Here is a 16,473-nt window from a genome sequence, read left to right on the forward strand (position 1 = left end):
AGCTGAGATCCATTTCGCAGCCTATTTGTACAGCATTAAAACCTGAAATGTCTTCACGCCGTCTGGCCCTGAGCCTTCTGCACCTCCTTTGTCGAGGCCATTGCCTCGCCTTTGACAAGCGGTCACCGTTTTTGGGTGGAGAACCTCAAAAGCAGCTCGTGTGTGAGCACCTCGCCTGTCGGGTGGGTGCTAGCAAGCAGTGGGAGTCACCAGATGGGGCTCCGGCGTACATAGGATGCGGGTCGAGGTGTTTTGAGTGCTGACTGAGTCTGTTATTACTTTTTGGGGTAGCATCCCCATCCCAAAGTGTGGTGTGAGGACACAGCCGGCCATGCCGGTCTTTTTTAGGGCTGCAGGTGACACTGCTCACATCAGGGTCATCACATTTGCTGTTGTGGGGCCAGAAGCAAGCTCTGGACGCCACAAAATGAGCCCAAGAGGTCCTGCTGTGGGGCCTGGCCTCGCCCGGCAGAGGGCCTGCGGTCAGGCAGGGCCATCTGGAGAGCTCGGCATCCCCGCCTGGGCAATCTGAGTCACTCTTGGCGGCCCTGCTGGCCAGCCTGGGTTGTGCTGAGCCCTTGTTTCTGCTTTATTTCGAGGCTGGGAGGAATTCACAGCCCTGCTGGCTCCATATGAGCTCCCTGCAGGCCTGCGTTTCCTGAGGGGGCTCAGGCCGCGGTGCCACGGGGCTGGGACCCAGCGCTGAGACAGCTCCTCCTCAAAACTTCCTCAGCATCCACAGCTCCTTCCCGTGGATGCCACGGTGTGTTATAATTTGGGAGGAATAGAAAGCAGTTTATCCAAGCCTTTGGAGGTTTCTCCTTTTGATAAATCTTGCCGGTTTTTTTGAGGCGTGATTGTTAACTGTCAGCAAGGAGAAGCAGCGTGATGTTTCCAGGAATATCTTAAAGCCACTAAGGCAGCAGGAAGCGTGCCTACCTTAGAAAATACTGTGTTAACCGAATTATCTTTGTGTCTGTGCCTCTTCTTGACTGGTGCAGGAGGGGAAATCCTGCACGTGGTGCTCTTTGTGCTTTTGTGTTGGGCTCCCAGCACCCAGGGGCTGCTTGGGCTCATCGCTGACGGGTGCTGGTGGCTACTGCTGGGCTCCTCTGTCACACACAGACTGCGTTATTTCACTCAGGCATGTTGGATTGCTTCAGGTTGCGGGGGAAAATGCAGTCCCTTCCTGCTGCTAGGACTCGGTCGTGTTGGAAAGAAGTGCCTGTGCCTCAGCTAATTGCTCGGGAACAGTGGGAGGCCTCCAGCTGGGTTTGAGATGGTGAATTGGGAAGACCCTAATGAAGCTCTGGTGGAGAGGAGCTCTTCCTGCATTCATAACCACCGGGCTTTCACCCCAAGCTCACTTCCCAGATTAAAAGGAGAAAGGGAGAAAAAAAAAAAAAAGCTTATAATATGTCACTCAGGAATATGATCTCGGAAGAAGCTTGTGTGCAGCCTTCAGGAGAGCAGAATCCAGCAAATTGAGGTAGCAGCTCCGAACAGATTGATACTTCCTCGTTAGCTCAGCTAGGCTGATAAGAGAACTAGGTCAGCTGGATGGAGCCAGCGTTTTATCTGCATACTTCTCTTAACAGGAATCCTGCAGCTTGGCCGTCAGAGCTTGGCTTGCTGATGTGCAGCTCAGCACCGGGGGTTGTGCTCCCTGCCTCGTGTTTTCCTCGGGGTCAGAGTGTGGTCTGGAGCCCCGTGGCTCTCCCCTTTGTAGGGCTGTAAGTAGCATCCTCCATCGTGCTGTCATGTCTCTGGCTGGCGTTCCCAGGGCTGTTGCTCAGCGCTGGAAGTATATTACTCTGTCTCTTGGCAGTAGCTGAGCACGCAGCGTGTGAAGAGGCACCTCGGGTGTTTATTCCGGCGGAGAAAGTGGAGGAGAAGGAAAGCTCTTGTAGGGGAGCAGGTGGAAGGCAGAGCGAGGCCTTATCTGGCCAGCTGCTGGCATGGCAGTGCCTGGAGGTGAGAGGTGGTCAGCTCCGGGGCAGGGTTCCCCTTGCCTGGGTGGTGCTCAGGGCTGAGTTACTGTCTGCTGGCAGCAAAAGGAGAAGCTGAAATCCGACCAGGTTGTCCTTGTGTCACCGTGAGTTACGGTGAGGGATGTAATGGCAGCTGAGGAAGGCAAAAGCTACAAAACGGTGTGAGCAATGAGGAGGTGAGTTGCATGCCCAGAGGTCTTCAAGAGAATATATCTGCTGCATCCCAATGTGTGCCTGAAAGGAGCCCCAGCGCCAGGGGTATGCAGCAAGAGGAGCACGAGCAGGGCAGCCTCTTCCGAAATAATCCCTGCTCCTTGATGCCTGCGAGCTCTGGGCCTTACGGGCGCTTCTGAGTCAGAGCTCTTGGTGTTACTGCCACTCACAGCGTGGTTGTTTTGGGGGGCAGCTTGGAAAAACAGTCCTATCGAGTATTTCACAAGTCAGACCCAGCACCTTGCGTTTCGTCCCGAGCAGCTATTGCAGCTGATGGTAAGTTTGGGTTGCGTTACGGTTTTGAATGTGCTGTGCTCCCCAGTTGAGATATAATCGAATTCCCTGGTAGTTTGTGGTTTAGGTTCCCATCCCAAAATAGCATCTTGCCAGTGGTATAGCAGCTGGAAATTTCAGTATTGAGTTCAGATTCCAGCTTTTTGTCTTTAAAATGAAGTGAAATCAGATGGCAGGGTCTTGCTCAACCTAGGCTAAAGTAACCAAAGACTGAAAATAATCTGTGCACAAATGTGATGTATTTTGGAATTGTGACCATCTGTAGTAGTCCTCGCCCGTGGTTTAAATAACTCCGAACATCTGAAAACAAAAGTTCTGTCAGCAGTGGACTCAACGTGGATTGATTTGAAGTGGTGCTCCGTGGGGGGAGCAGCTCGATGTCTAAGAGCAGAGCACTGAGTCCAGGTATTCGTGGTGGTTCCCTTTGCTGTCAGAGGTTTCATGCAAAGCGCTGGGGTGAGCTGCATTTTTGTGGCTGTGTGATTTATTTTTTCCCCCCTTTTGCTTCCTCCCTGCCCAAATATCCCAAGATTTGATGCAGGGAGAGGGAGACGAAGTCCTCCCGCAGCCCTGCTGGTGCCGCGCTGCTTCTCCGCCCCGGGAGCCGCTGTGAAGCTGCGTGTGGAGGCTGGTCCCAGCCCTGGCCTCGCCTGCAGAACATGTCCTCACCCCAAAGTCCCCTTCAGGCTGCTTTGGGGCTTCTCGACCCATTCCCATTTGCTTTCACAGAGCAGATTGCCTTTCCCATCCTTGCTATCCATGTGCCTCAACGGTGCGTGCCAGCAAATGCTCGCCTGCTTATTTTCCTTGCTCACACAAAGGCGTCCTCAAATGCTGTCCTTAAAACGATCTGGCGAGCTCTTCTTCTAGATGAACGCTTCTTCTGAGGTGCTGCCATGTTTATATGGTAAGGCCTTGAAATATTTCAGCATTTTAAGGAACGTGTGTGTGATCGAGCTGAGCGTTAGGCAGGGCATGGCTGCAGGCAGCCCTGTGCGATGCGCACGCGTGGGCTGCAGGGAACGTGCTGAGGTTGCACAAGCGAGGCTGTGAGATTAAGAAACATGAGCACGAAGCGATGAGGAAATAACCTGGGCAGTGCTCAGCTCTTCTCCTTCTCACGTGCGTTGGGATGAGGCTTTTTTGGGAGTCCCACATCCCCCAGCCCCTTGCTGGCGGCGGGCAGGGCTCTGCGCGCACAGCAGGAGCAGCAGGATGGGGTCTCCTGGGGGCGTCCCAGTGCTCTCATCCTCCCTTCCACGCATGGCTCCGGGCCTTATCTGCTGTGTGGTGCTCAAAGGGAGCTGAAGAGCCACTCGCTGGGTTCCTCGTGGGCTTCTTGGTGCTGGTGGCCAACAGCTTGGTGCAAGTGGCCAAGCACCGCGGCGAGGGCGCTTCCTCCGCCCCGCGCACAGGATTTGAGCCTCTGGTTGCAACCCCTGGGGCCTGGTTTTGTGTTTAGGACCACACCGTCCTTTCTGATATATTTTTGAAAGGGTTTCAGCTCTGAGCACTCATCGCTTTTGCAGATTAGACCCAGGAGCCTCACCCCAGGTGACTTTAGGCTGACCTTCGGAGCTGCCACTGGAGCTCATGGAGCTCCCTCAATGAGGCCGATGCTGAATGGGGTTTGGGGGCTTTCCAGAAGCATTGCACCTTGCTTTTCTTTGGGTTTCCCAGCTGAGGAGAAGCCCTACTCCTTCCCAGCCCCAACTAGCAGAGGGAAGCACGGTTCTCCTGGTCTGGTGGCTGGGCTCTCCCTGCCCCCCGAGCCGTAGCCTCGGGCTGGCTGGGACTTCAACTCGCCTTTTATTTCAATGCCTCCCTTTCCAGAAGGGCTCCCAGTCACATGGGCCGAGCAGGATTTTGCCATTAGTGGGGGGTTTTCCTGTGAGTGTTCCCTAGCAGGATGCGTTTCCTCTTGCATAAGCAGACCGAAAAACCCTCCGAAGCCGCAGAAATACATCTGTTGGCCTCTCCAGACAGATAAATCCTTTATAAACAGGAAAGTGGGCAAACTCGTGGCAACTCTCGTGACACATCGTGATGGGAGATCAGAAAGGGACGGGATGAAAAGTCTCAGTGTGCGAGCGGGGCTTGATGGCATCCCGGAGCCTTTTAAATGCTGACACAGAGGCCGGAGCCCGAGCCAGATGGCGGGCACAGGGAGACGGAAGGGAGAGGGAGGTGTAACTCAGCTGGAAGTCACTTGACATTTGAGGTGGGGGGGAAAAAATAATTAATGCAAATTAACAGAAGGCTTTTTGCTGCGCCCCCGTGCAGGACGGGCAAGGTGCTGGTGCCACTCAGCGGGTGCAGGAGATCGGCGCCGGCGCGGAGCTGTCAGCACTTCTTTTGTAGCCGCCTTTGCAGGGAGCTTCTGGTTTCATTGTGCTGAGGCAAAATTTAAACTCCTCTCAGCTCCCGGCAGCGAGGCTTTAAATCCTCCCGACTTGGACTTTACCCCCCCCTAAATAAAAAAAAAAATAATAATAATAAAAGAAAAAAAAAAAAAGTGTTTCCTGTCTAGCAAGTGTGCAAAGATCGTTCCAGCTCCTCGCCTCAGACGTCGCAGCAGACGCAGGGATGGAATTACGTAATTAGCCGGCCTGGTTTAAAGCTTCACACTCCCAAATATCACCCTACAGCCCGGCCTGGGTGCACTTTGTGGCCCCACAGAGCTGAGCCTCGTCATGGTGTCCCATCGCCAGCTCGTGCTGCCGTGCCGGGGCCGAACCGCGATTCTGGATGGCAAATTGTGGTGGGTGCCATCGCTGCTCCTCCAAATCCTAGGGGCATTTGGAGGAATTGAGGAATCCCAATCAGGATGCTAAACGCTTCTAGCAAGAGGATGATCCTCCAGGATGACTCCTGGGGGTGCTCGGGATCAAAGCAGCCCTGCCTTGTTTTCCACCTGCTCCTGTGCCGAAAGATCCCCGCTCGCTCCTCTTCCTCGCCGGAGCCTGCGCGTGGCTTTTTTTTTTTTTTTTCCCCCCCCTCTTTCTCTTTGGAGAGCAGCCAGATCAAAATGGCTGTGATCCAAAGCCAAGAATCGCTCCCTTTGCTATGGAAATGAGGAGCGGAGGCTGCTCGCCATGTGTTGGAGGAGGGCTCCTGCTCACTGGGACGGGGACGAGCTGGAGCTGGGGGGAGAAGGGGCAGCGAGGGGGTGCCCGGACAATCCCCCTTGGAACAAGAGGGGTGTTTGGGGTTACCCCGACTCTCTGCGTTTTTAAGAGAGGTTTGTAGAAAAGAAAACAACAAAAAAAAGCCATTTCTCTCAAATGGGAAATCAGGCGGTGGAATATCACCGTTGGATAAAAACGTTGCCCTTCCACGGGAGCTGCAGGGAAGATGTAATTATCCAAGCTCCACAAATAATCCTCCCTATTACCCACTGTATCCATGTCCTGGCATTAAAGCAGACAAATGGCCAAGCCCCCGTGTACGTGAGATGTTGGCGCTGGGCAATTTGGGCTCAGGGAGGTGGGGGAAGCCTGGTTTTGCCTCCTAAATCACCAGATTTTCATCCTGGTGCCCAGTGGGATGGGAACGGTGATGGAAATCCTGCTGCTGGTGTACGAGGCGGGTTACCTCACCCTTATGGGGTGGCTGAGTGAGTGGGATTTGGCTGTGTGGGGTTTTTTCTGCTCGATTGGGAAAGGGCTGAGCTGACTGCAGGCTTCCAGAGCTCCAGGCAGCATCCGAGGGGACTACTGGTGATGGGGACGTGTCCCCAAAATGCTGCCACCAGCCTTACCAGTGTGACCAGTAAAGGAACTGGGGAATGGGGTCAGCCCAGCCCTGGGCTGGGAGCTGAGAGCCGAGGGCAGGCCTGGAGGCAGCAAACCCAGGAGCCACGGGGGGATCGCTGGGGGCATCCAGCTGGGACAGGCCCCGTCTTTTGGTATTTTTGGTGTTTTTGGGTAAGAAACGTTTGGCAGAACGCTTATGATGTAATTCCAGGGAGTATGGGGAAGCCTGAGCTCATCTGTAATGCGACAGCAATCACCAACAAGTTGTGTGTAGCTTTTTTTCCTCTGGATGTCTTGAACACCCTGATCAGTGATGGTGTTTTGCATTTAGAAACAGCACCGTTTTTGCTAAAAATGCACACGTTTGTAACTAAACGGCGTTTGCAGCTCTTCTGCAGCTTCAAAGGGAGCGGGTTCATTCAGGAGACTTAAATCACCATCAGAAAATGTCCTTGTCCTTGCAGGGTTTGCTTCGGCAGGACCTCGTGCACCACATTCAGCTGTGCTGGAGCAGGGGGGGCTCGCTCAGGCAGCCCCTTTATCGCTCCTGCCCTCAGACAGGAGATGCCCTCGAGGCTCGGAGCCTCGTGCTCCAGCGCTGGGTCTGCCACGAGAGGCTCTGCCAGGCTCTTCCCAGCCTCTGCTCGTGCTCGGGGACCTTCTGGGAGGCCAGGCAGGAGGTGGACGCTGACATTTTCTGTTTTATTTTTTATTATTTTCCCTAGAGGCTGAGGCAGAAGCGTTTTCTCAGACGTATGGACGAGATGCTCTCTGGAGGCTCCTCCTTTTCCTGCAGAGCTGGAGGGAGAAAGCCTCGTAGGACAGGCAAACCTCACCGCCCCAGGCCCCAATACCAAGATTGTGGGCATAAAACCACAAATCCTGCTCGCTCCCAGGGCCGGGACCCGCACGAGGTCCCGTGCCCATCATCTTCCAAGACTTGAGCGCTGGAATTTTCCACGCCGGTCGCTTTCCCTCTATTTTAACTGAAGCCTTCTTGAAAATCCTTTTCTCAAGAGAAGTGCCGCGGACACACTAAGTTGATTTGAGTCATTAGGTTATTTCCATTACTCCTTTCTGCCTAGGAGCCTCATTTTGTTGTTTTTTTTTTTTTTTTTTTTTTTTTTTTTGTGAGATTTTGGAGCCAGAAGAAAGCAGTGGGAGCTAGCTGACATGTGGAACCACTTCACAGGCACACCGGATTTTGAGAGCTTGCATTTTTATTTACATCCTCGGGACCCCGGTCTGACTTGAAAGTAAACAAGTTCAATCCGAGCCCGGATTTATCCCTGAAAATATGTGGAGACTTGTCTGAAAACCGCTTTCAGGCTTAGGAGCTTCCTTCCCCGCAGAAAGGGAACGCGTCCACAGCAGCAGCGCCGCCGCTTCGCCGGCGACCTCCTTCTGCAGGAGGAAGCGTAGTTGGGTCGTGTTTGGTACGAGACGCTCTGAGACTTGATTTTTTTTTTTAAAAATAGAGGTAAAAGTGAGAACTTCAGGTCTGGAGGAAGTTCCCTGGGGGGGTGTGAGGAGTGGGTTTGGTGGCGGTGGGAGCTGGGCGCCGGGGCGCCGCTGACCGCCACCCTTTGCAATTCCTCCCCGCAGACACGATGAGGCGAGTGGTACGGCAGAGCAAGTTTCGGCACGTCTTCGGCCAGGCGGTGAAAAATGACCAGTGCTACGACGACATCCGCGTCTCCCGCGTCACCTGGGACAGCTCCTTCTGTGCCGTCAACCCCAGGTTCGTCGCCATCATCGTGGACGCCAGCGGCGGCGGCGCGTTCCTGGTGCTGCCCCTGCACAAGGTGGGTTCCTCGCTGCTCCCTGCTGTCCCTGCAGCTCTCGTTTGGGAATTTTGTGCCTGCGAAGTCCCCGCCGTGCTGTGACAAGCGCGGCGGTGCCGTGTGAGGAGCCGTGTTTGACGTCTCTCCTCGGAGTGATGCCTCCTGCGCGCTGAGCACGGGAAATAAGCGTTTTGCTCGGCTAATCTAAAACAATTCTTGGCGTCAGGAGTTTCTCAAAGCTCAACGCTCCCTACGAAGCCTCCTGCAGTAGCTGCAGTCAGGCGTTGAAGCCGTCAGGAGCTTGGTTTCGGTGAGGATCACTTCATTCAGGAACGAGCCCTGCAGACGGGTGGCACCCCTGGGTGCTGCTTCCAGGAGGTGCAGCGGCACGGCCCTCGTGGCCACGGGCTCGGAGCTGATCTAGGCTGCTGCTCGTCCTGTCAGTAACCCTTTCATTATATGGTTTGCACCAAGAACAGCCTCGGTAGGAAAAGGGCTCCTCCAGCAGCTCCGCAGCTCTCCCGGGGCGCGTGGCTGGGATTTATCACCCCGCAGCCAGGTCTCGTTAGCACTCGGCTAACGGGGAGGAGCGGTGCTCCGTGAGCCCATGCAAGGAACATCCCTTATGCTCTATCCTGTGCAAAACGCTGCCAAATCTCCAAGAAATCATCTTGCAGCGGGGCCGTATGCTCACCGAGGCTTCCCCATCTGCTTCGAACGGCGCAGAACCCCAGGGATGCGCTCTGCAAGGCGCACGGGAAGGTGAGGTCCCTGCCCGGCAGCTAGGAGAACCCAGCCTCCCCCAGACACTTGATGCAGCCAGAGATGGGCACAGAAACCTCCCTGGCGCTCTCGTAGGGTTCTGTGGTTCAGAAGCACAGGGACGAGCAGCAGCAGCCCGAATTCCTTTAGCCCCCCAGGTCTTGCACGGAAAAACCTCAGAGCATCGTCCCTTTCCCTTCTGCTGGAGGGCAGCGCTCCCATCTCCCTCCCTGCTGCTCCGCCGTTCCTTGCAGCCCCTTCCCACTTGGATAAAGTCGGTAGGCCAATGCAAGCGGATTTGAACCCAAATTTAGAGCCCGGGGAAGGTATTTCCTCGCTGGAGCAGTCAGCGGCGGGGCTGTGCTGTGAGTCGCAGCGCTGCGGACAAAATGGTTCTTCCCAGCAGAGCAGCACGAGATGAGGAAGCGAGGTCTGCGGCGTGGCGCGGGAGCCTCGTGGTGTTTCCTCGTTCCTTTAAAACCTTCCTTTTTTTGTCTGAAACCAGAATTTTGCTTTTTTTGTCTGAAACCAGAATTTTGCAGGCTGATGCTCCTGCTCCGAATACTCCTTCTCCTTCATTTCGTGTGTCTGTGACCCTCCAGCATCCCTCGGCCCGTGACCGGCCCCGTCCTTTTTCCCAGCTCCGCGTGCAGCCGTGCCCCGTTCATCCCTAGAAATGGTGGCTGGGTTTGGGGTTTTGGGGTGTTTATCCCTATAACCCGGCCGTGCCCCAGCAATCTGCCTGGGAGCATCCTCTGGGTGCTTCTGGTCATTTTGGGTGGGTTTGGGGCTTTTTGGGGCATTTATCCCATTAACCTGGCCATGACCTCAGCACTGCCTTGGAGCATCTTAGGGGTGCTTCTGGTCATTTTGGGTGGATTTAGGGTTTTGGAGCATTCATCCCATTAATCCGTCCGTGCCCCCAGTGTTCTGCCTTAGAGCATCCTGTGGGTGGTTCTGGTCATTTTGGGTGTGTTTGGGGCTTTTTGGGCATTTATCCCATTAACCCAGCTGTGCCCCTTTGAGCATCCTCCGGGTGCTTCTATTCATTTTGGGTAGATTTGGGGTTTTTTGGGCATTTATCCCATTAACCCAGCCATGCACCCTGCCTGGGAGCATCCTCAGGATGCTTCTGTTCATTTTGGGTGCCTTTAGGCATTTTCTATCATTTCTCCCCTTCCCCCTCCCTGCCCCCCCCCCCCCTCCCCCGAGTCCACCCCCGCGCGTCTCCTCCCCGCTCCCCCCGCCCCTCCCCGAGCCGCGCGCGCGCGTTCCCGCGCCCGCCGCAGCGGCACTGCGGCGGCCGCGGCTTTTTTACCATATATGGTCACGGCAGCGCTCGGGGCCGCCGGCAGGCGCCGCGCTGATTGGCGGAGGCGGAGCCGCGGCGCGGCAAGTGCGCGCCGGTTAACCCCTGCGCTGCCGGCGCCGAGCCGCTGCTGGCGGGAAACCGCCCTAAAAGGGGGGCTGCGGGGGGCCGGGGCCGGGTAGGGCTGGGCTGGGCAGGAGCTTTTGGGGGGGGGGCTTTGGGAGCTGGTCCCAAAGCTGCCCCCATCCGGACGAGCCCCAGGATGGGGTATTTGGGTGACCTGCACCCATGGGTGCTCCTGGGGGCTCCCTGGGGTGCTGGGTGATGCTCAGGGGGGTCGGGGACCCGAAGCAGGAGGTTCGAGGGGATGCTCTGACCCAGCTCCTCTTTGGCCAGAGCTGAAAATTTGGTGTTTTGCTTTTTTTCTTTATTTTTTTATTTTTTGAGCTGAAAAATTGGGATTTTGGTTGTTTTTTTTTTTTTTTTTTTTTTTTTTTTTTTTTTTAATTATTATTTTTTTATTTTATTATTATTATTTTTTTTTCTTTTAATTTACCCTCTGGACAGGAGCCCTTTTGTTGTGGCCCTGGCTCTGTGCTGGGGCGTGGAAGCTCACAGCCCGCAGCCACCCTTCCATAAGCCCCCGTAAGCTCACGCAGCCCCCTTGGCACACACACACCCCTCGTTTTTTACCCTTTTTGCACCCTCCTTCTTGCACCCCGCCTGCATTTCCATCACGTTCGGCTGGAGGGGGGTGAATGGCCACCAGCTGCTTTTTCCCTGATTTTTTAGGCTGCCCCTGGCAGCCCTGGTGCTGGCGGTCGTTCCCCCAGCAGCGTCCCTTTGGGGTGTCCCCGTGGCATCGTGTCCCTGGGTTATGCAGGGTGCAAGCACACTTACAGCAGGGCTGCAGGGGGACCAGGAAAGGAAGGTAAAATTAAAATCAACATTTAAAATTTACAGCTAAGCTGAAATCTGGAGTCCGGGGACAAAATCACAAAATCACAGAATTGGAGGGGTTGGAAGGGACCTCGAAAGATCATCGGGTCCAGCCCCCCTGCCAAAGCCGGTTCCAGTTTTAACAGAAAAATGGAAAAACGGAAAAAAAAAAAACAGAGATCGGTCTTAACAGAAATAGTTGGAACTTCCCCCAAACAGCTCATCCAAGGGCTGAGACATTTACGGCCCCGGTGAGCTCCTTCAGACAGGTGGGATTCATTCCCTGCAGGGGGGCTAAGTGCTGGTGGAATCACACCGAGGGGACAGAAGGAGTGGGTCTGCACCTTAATTGCAACCTAATTTCTGAGCAACACATCCCGTGTTTTGGATCCCTACCCAAAGGGCTTCCACGACTGGAAGTTCAATTTTGAGGCTCGTTCTGAGTTTTCTGCTGAAATGCAGGAGCCGTAGCAGCTCGGGGTTGTGTCTGTGTGCCCTGGGTTTTGCTGCTTATTTTTTTTTCCTTAAAGCCAGCACGCAGGTAGCTGACTTTGGCCACTGATTTTGCAGAGGATCCTACAAAAACACTCCTGGAAGCCCCTGCAGCTGGCTCTGATCTGCTGGAAGCGCGTGGCACCGATGCTGAAACCCCCAGTGCGCCCCGAGCAGCGGTGCCAGCTCCGCGGGGCCCTTCCCAAACCCCAAAACCCTTACAGCCCGGCGCTGCTCGGGCTGGGCTGGCTGTGTGAAAGGCTCCTGCCTGTCACTGCCTTCTTCCTCTCTCCTCTTTGTGTCCCCTTCACGTCTGGGCACCCCCGAACAAGGGCGGCCGTCTGGCTCCTGCAGCAGGCGGCGGCTGCGGCTTGCGCCGTGCAGCTGCCGGGGTGAGCGCGGTGCCCGGGGGGGGGGGCTGCAAGAGACCTTGGTAGCGAGAAGACCTACGAGGCTTTGCACGCCTCACATCTCTCCTTGCACAGCCCTCCAGAAGCCCTTTTGGGAGCAGCACCCTTCCTAATCTCCCAAATTCGCTACGGATAGTCTGCCAAGCTCCGAGTCTCCGAAAGGCGCAGAGGGAGAAGGAGCCCCCTCCGAGGAGAACAGGCAGCGGTCGGCTTGGATTTCACCCCAAAGCAGTTGCGCCCCGATTTCCTGCTGCAAACTTCTGCAAAGCCAGGGTGGTGAAATCGCCGGGGCTTGTGCAATTCGATGCCACTTCCCCCTCGCACCCGGCGGGCCGGGGGAAGCAGCTGTTCCCCGCGATATTTTTACCAGAAGCCGGGGGCTGTTTCCTGCAGCCAATTGCCCTTTTCTGGCCAAGGAGCGATTGTAAGACAATCATATTAATTCATAAAAATACTGCTTTTAGGAAGGGTTTTCCTGTGCTGCTTATCTGACCCTTCTGGGTTAAGAACTAAGCTTTTTTTTTTCCATCATCTGTCGGTTTTCCTAAATGAATTCCCGCGGTGAGGTCAGCCTCCCACCTGCTGAAGGACCTGAACATCGAGCTTCCAGTCAACATCCCCCAGCATATTAAACCTAATCCTCAAGTTCACCCTTTTTGGCTTTTATAACTTTTTTTTTCACACCTACAGCTCTTGCAGTATCAGCTCTTGCTGCTGCGCTACGTTGCTCAGCCGGAGCGGCCGTGGATTATGAGAAGGATTTAATTTCTGGAAGTCACACCGAGTTAATTTTAAGCTGTGTATCAACACTTGAGATTTATTTTAAATCCTTAACTAATTAAAAGATTACCTGGGAAAAAAAAAATACAAGGAAACCTGGGAGGATTAAGTCAGTGTTTTAGTGCGAGAAGTCCCTTTGGGCAGAGCCCCCCCGGACAACCTCTGTGGGGCTGGTGCCCCGCCGGTCCCATGGGAAGGGGAACACTCTCTAAGGAGGAAAAAGAAGCAGAAAAAAAGATGAAATGCCTTCAGAACGTCAGAGGGGAGCTCCTGCTTTCTGCTGGGGGCGTTTAGGGCAGCGCTGTGGTTTCTCCTGCCCGACACCCCCCTTGGCACCCCCCTGCCTCTCCCTGGCAGCATCCTGCTCTGCCAGGGCAGCAGGACGTCACCTGTCCTTCTTGGGGCTTTGTGGATAAACGTGCTTCATCTCCCTCACTGCATCCTAATAACCTCTCCTTCTCCCCTTCCTTACTCTATTTCCTTGCTCGGGATTTTTCCGTGTGACTCCCCGCACAGGGGTGCACCTTACAAGCGGCAGGTTCTCAGGTCCGAGCTGCTGCTCACCTGCTGCGGGGCACCAAGCTATTTCTGCTCCACTCAGTTGAACTTCTCCTTTGTGCATCTGCTCTTTTTTTTTTTTTTTTTCACAATCCAGATGCCGCGGGCCTGAGAGACGCCTGCCCTTCTGCTCAAAAATAGCCGCGCCGGGGAGATCTCAAGTTCCTCAGCTCGGTGGCTGGGCTGAGCTCCGTGCCCACTCGCTGCCCCACTTCCCCAGGTGGCCAAGGGAAGCCTCCTGCTCCTCTCCAGGCACCGGGCTGCCTCCCCTGCTCTGCTTTTGGGCTGGTTTTTGCTGCAGGAGTGAGGAGGGAGATGCTGCCGGGGCTGGTCCTCCAGGCGCTGGCGGTGGTGGAGCCTCCGCCTCTCCTCCTCCCGGCTGCCCCCGGAGCAGCGCCGCTTGGGGAGCTGAAAGGAGCACAAAGAGGCGAGTTTAAAGACATTAAAGAGAGTTAATTTCAAAAACGAGCTCCGTGTGAGGTGCTCAGAAGCACACCGTGGCCAGCCGGCTGTCACACTCGCTCAGCTCCTTGCGCTCGCGCCGCCCGGGTTCATCGTGATCAAAACCGAAAGGTGAACTTCGTGGTTTCATTCCTTCAAATCGATTTATTTTTTTTTTTCCCACCTCCTTCCAGTAATTAATTACTGTAAAAACTCTAAGCTGAGCTGACAGGAGCTCGTGCAGCCTGCAAATAATCACCCTGGGCTCCTCGCAGAGGCAGGTACTCACCGGCACGTCGCAGCTTTGGTCTTCTTTTTCCCTTTGGGCTGAGCCCTGTACTTATATTTGGCCTGTAGCGTGGCTCCTGAAATATCCTCATGATCTGTTCGTGTGCTTTGCATGTTTCTTCTTTAATTAGGCAAATTAAATTGGATGGGCTACACTAGTATCAGGCGTATTACCTTGTGAAACCCAACTGCACGTGCTGGCGTGCAGGAGGAATCGCACAGACCTCGCTTTTTGAATGTGCTTTGTCTCTTTTCACCTACAACGTCTTCACTTCTAATAATTTCAAAACCCTTTGAGTCACCGAGACGATGCATTGATTTTTTTTAGACGTAATTTGACCCATTAGGAGACGGCTGTTGTGTTGTTTCCGTAACGTAACTCCGGCTCTCTGTGGATCTGTACCTTGGTTCCTGGCAGTGGAGGTCTCGAGGTCAGCAGCCCTCCAAAGCCCACGTCCAGCATTATTCCGATCCTTTGTACCCAGGGCAGCTTGGAATAGGAAAAAGGAATAGGAAAAGCCCTCTGTGTGGTGATCAGGAGGAGGTGTAGATTAGGAGACATATTTTAAGAGAAATATTCCCCAGCCTCGGGATGGTTGGGGAGCATCTCGCCAAATGGCAGAGCTGAAATGCGTCTTTTAAACACAGGAGATGAAGCATCTGTCCCAAAATGTGCCCTCCCAGCCTCTCCTCCCATCACCAGGTCCCATAAAAAGGCCGCCAGCCCCTTCAGGGTCCCAGCGGGCCCTGGCCCTGCGGTGTGGGCTTCTCCTGCTCACTCGGGTTTTGTTTTCCTTATTTTTTCATTGCTTCAGACACCGTTTCCCTGGTGTGCATCACGACTTGACCAAGAGAGATTATGGTGATTAGCCAGAGGTAATCACCAAGATTTAAGAGCAGGGACGGTGCAAGAGCTGTGCTGGCATCTCCAGGTCCCCCCAGGACGTTTCGGGTGGGAACATCTGAGCCTGAATCTCCTGAGTCCCTTGGGAAGCCCCCCCAGAGGCAGGTGGGGGTCAGGGAGGGGGCTGCGGCCGCCGCCCGCGTGTCGGCAGCATTTATCTCTGAAAATAGCATTTGCTCTGCATCACCAGGGCTTAAAAGCCTTCCGCCCGAGCAAAATACTTTCATGATGAAAGCGAGCAGACTGGGTAAACTCCACGAGCAGCAACACCCTTCAATTAGAGAGCCAGCTTGGTTATCTTTAGCCGTCGCTGGCCGCCGCCGTAAAGCGCAGAGAAAACCAGAGCTTCCTCGTGCGGGCACGGCGTTGGGGCTGCCTGCCCTCCTCCCGAAACGTGGCCAGCAGCTCAGCCCTGCCTCTGCCAGCAGGACACGCTCAGGATACATCCGTGCAGAGGATGGAGCCCCCGTGTGCTGGGGAAGGCTCCAGCGTGGCCCTGCTGGTGCTGGGGAGAGGTTCGTTTCCTCTCCTGGTGCTCAAGATGCTCGTGCCACGAATGCCAAACGCTTTGGGAGCGTTAGGAGGCGTCTTATTCTTCACTGTGCTCTGGGTCTTTGGGGTTTTACAGCTCTTTTCCTTCTTTTTTTCCCTCCAGACGGGCCGGATTGACAAGTCCTATCCGACAGTGTGCGGGCACACGGGCCCGGTGCTGGACATAGACTGGTGTCCCCACAACGACCAGGTCATCGCCAGCGGCTCCGAGGACTGCACCGTCATGGTAAGTGGCCCGGGGTTCCCTCAGGGAGCAGGGCTTGCTTCGCCCAAATTGGGGTGCTGCAAATGTTTGTGATTCGGAGGGCAGACGGGGATCTGCTGCCCCGACACCGAGCGCAGATCCTTCCCGGTGTCAGAAGTCCCGGGCGTTCTCTCCATCACATTTTGGCTCTGCTCAAGGAATTACGGTGTCCTGTCTGCAGGAGACAGATGGGTACTGGAGCAAAACCAGCTCTGGTACCCGTGTGACAGAATTTGCACCCTCACAACTGGTTCTTTTTCTGGAGGGGAGAACCTCTCCAGCTCTCAGGTCACGCTTGGTGGAGCTGGCTTGGCCGGCGGCTTTCTGGTTTCATCTCGAGTTGCTCTTCCATTTTGCCTTCCTCTGGGGATCCGTCTGCTGCTTGAGAAGAGCAGGAGCTGTGCCAGGCAGCAGTGACTTGTTCTGATCTGCAGTGCTCTAGGGAAGGCAGAGGTGGCTCCGTTCCTCAGATATCCTGGCAGATTTGGTGGCGTGTGCTGGAAGGAGGTGGGGGTGAGAGGGGAACGAGCGCATCTGCTTGCAGAACTGCTTCAGCCCTCGATGTAAGGATGCTGCTTCCATTCTCCTTCCATCTACAGACTGTGAGTAGATACCAGACGTTTAAAACATGTAGTAGCAGGGATCCAAACCCTGCACCTGCCAACCTTGGTGCTGAGTCCTCGTTCACCTCGTCCAGGGTGCACTGAACAATACTCGACCTTGCCCGGTGAGGGATGTGGAATCCCGCGCATGCAAA

At 55.0% G+C, this 16,473-nt stretch overlaps 1 protein-coding gene across 3 annotated transcripts in view; it reads left to right on the top strand.

Annotated features, from left to right (window-relative positions):
- CORO1C (coronin 1C) overlaps window positions 1–16,473 on the top strand; it is a 40,220-nt gene that overhangs the window by 12,262 nt on the left and 11,485 nt on the right. For all 3 annotated transcript variants that reach the window (XM_032199251.1, XM_032199252.1, XM_032199253.1), the window contains exons 2-3: window positions 7,859–8,058; window positions 15,576–15,698. In XM_032199251.1, coding sequence (XP_032055142.1) covers window positions 7,864–8,058; window positions 15,576–15,698 — 318 coding nt within the window. In that variant the 5' untranslated portion in view covers window positions 7,859–7,863. The remainder of the gene's footprint in view (window positions 1–7,858; window positions 8,059–15,575; window positions 15,699–16,473) is intronic.

This window comes from Aythya fuligula, chromosome 17 (genome assembly GCF_009819795.1).
Source record: "Aythya fuligula isolate bAytFul2 chromosome 17, bAytFul2.pri, whole genome shotgun sequence".
Classification (NCBI taxonomy): Eukaryota; Metazoa; Chordata; class Aves; order Anseriformes; family Anatidae; genus Aythya; species Aythya fuligula.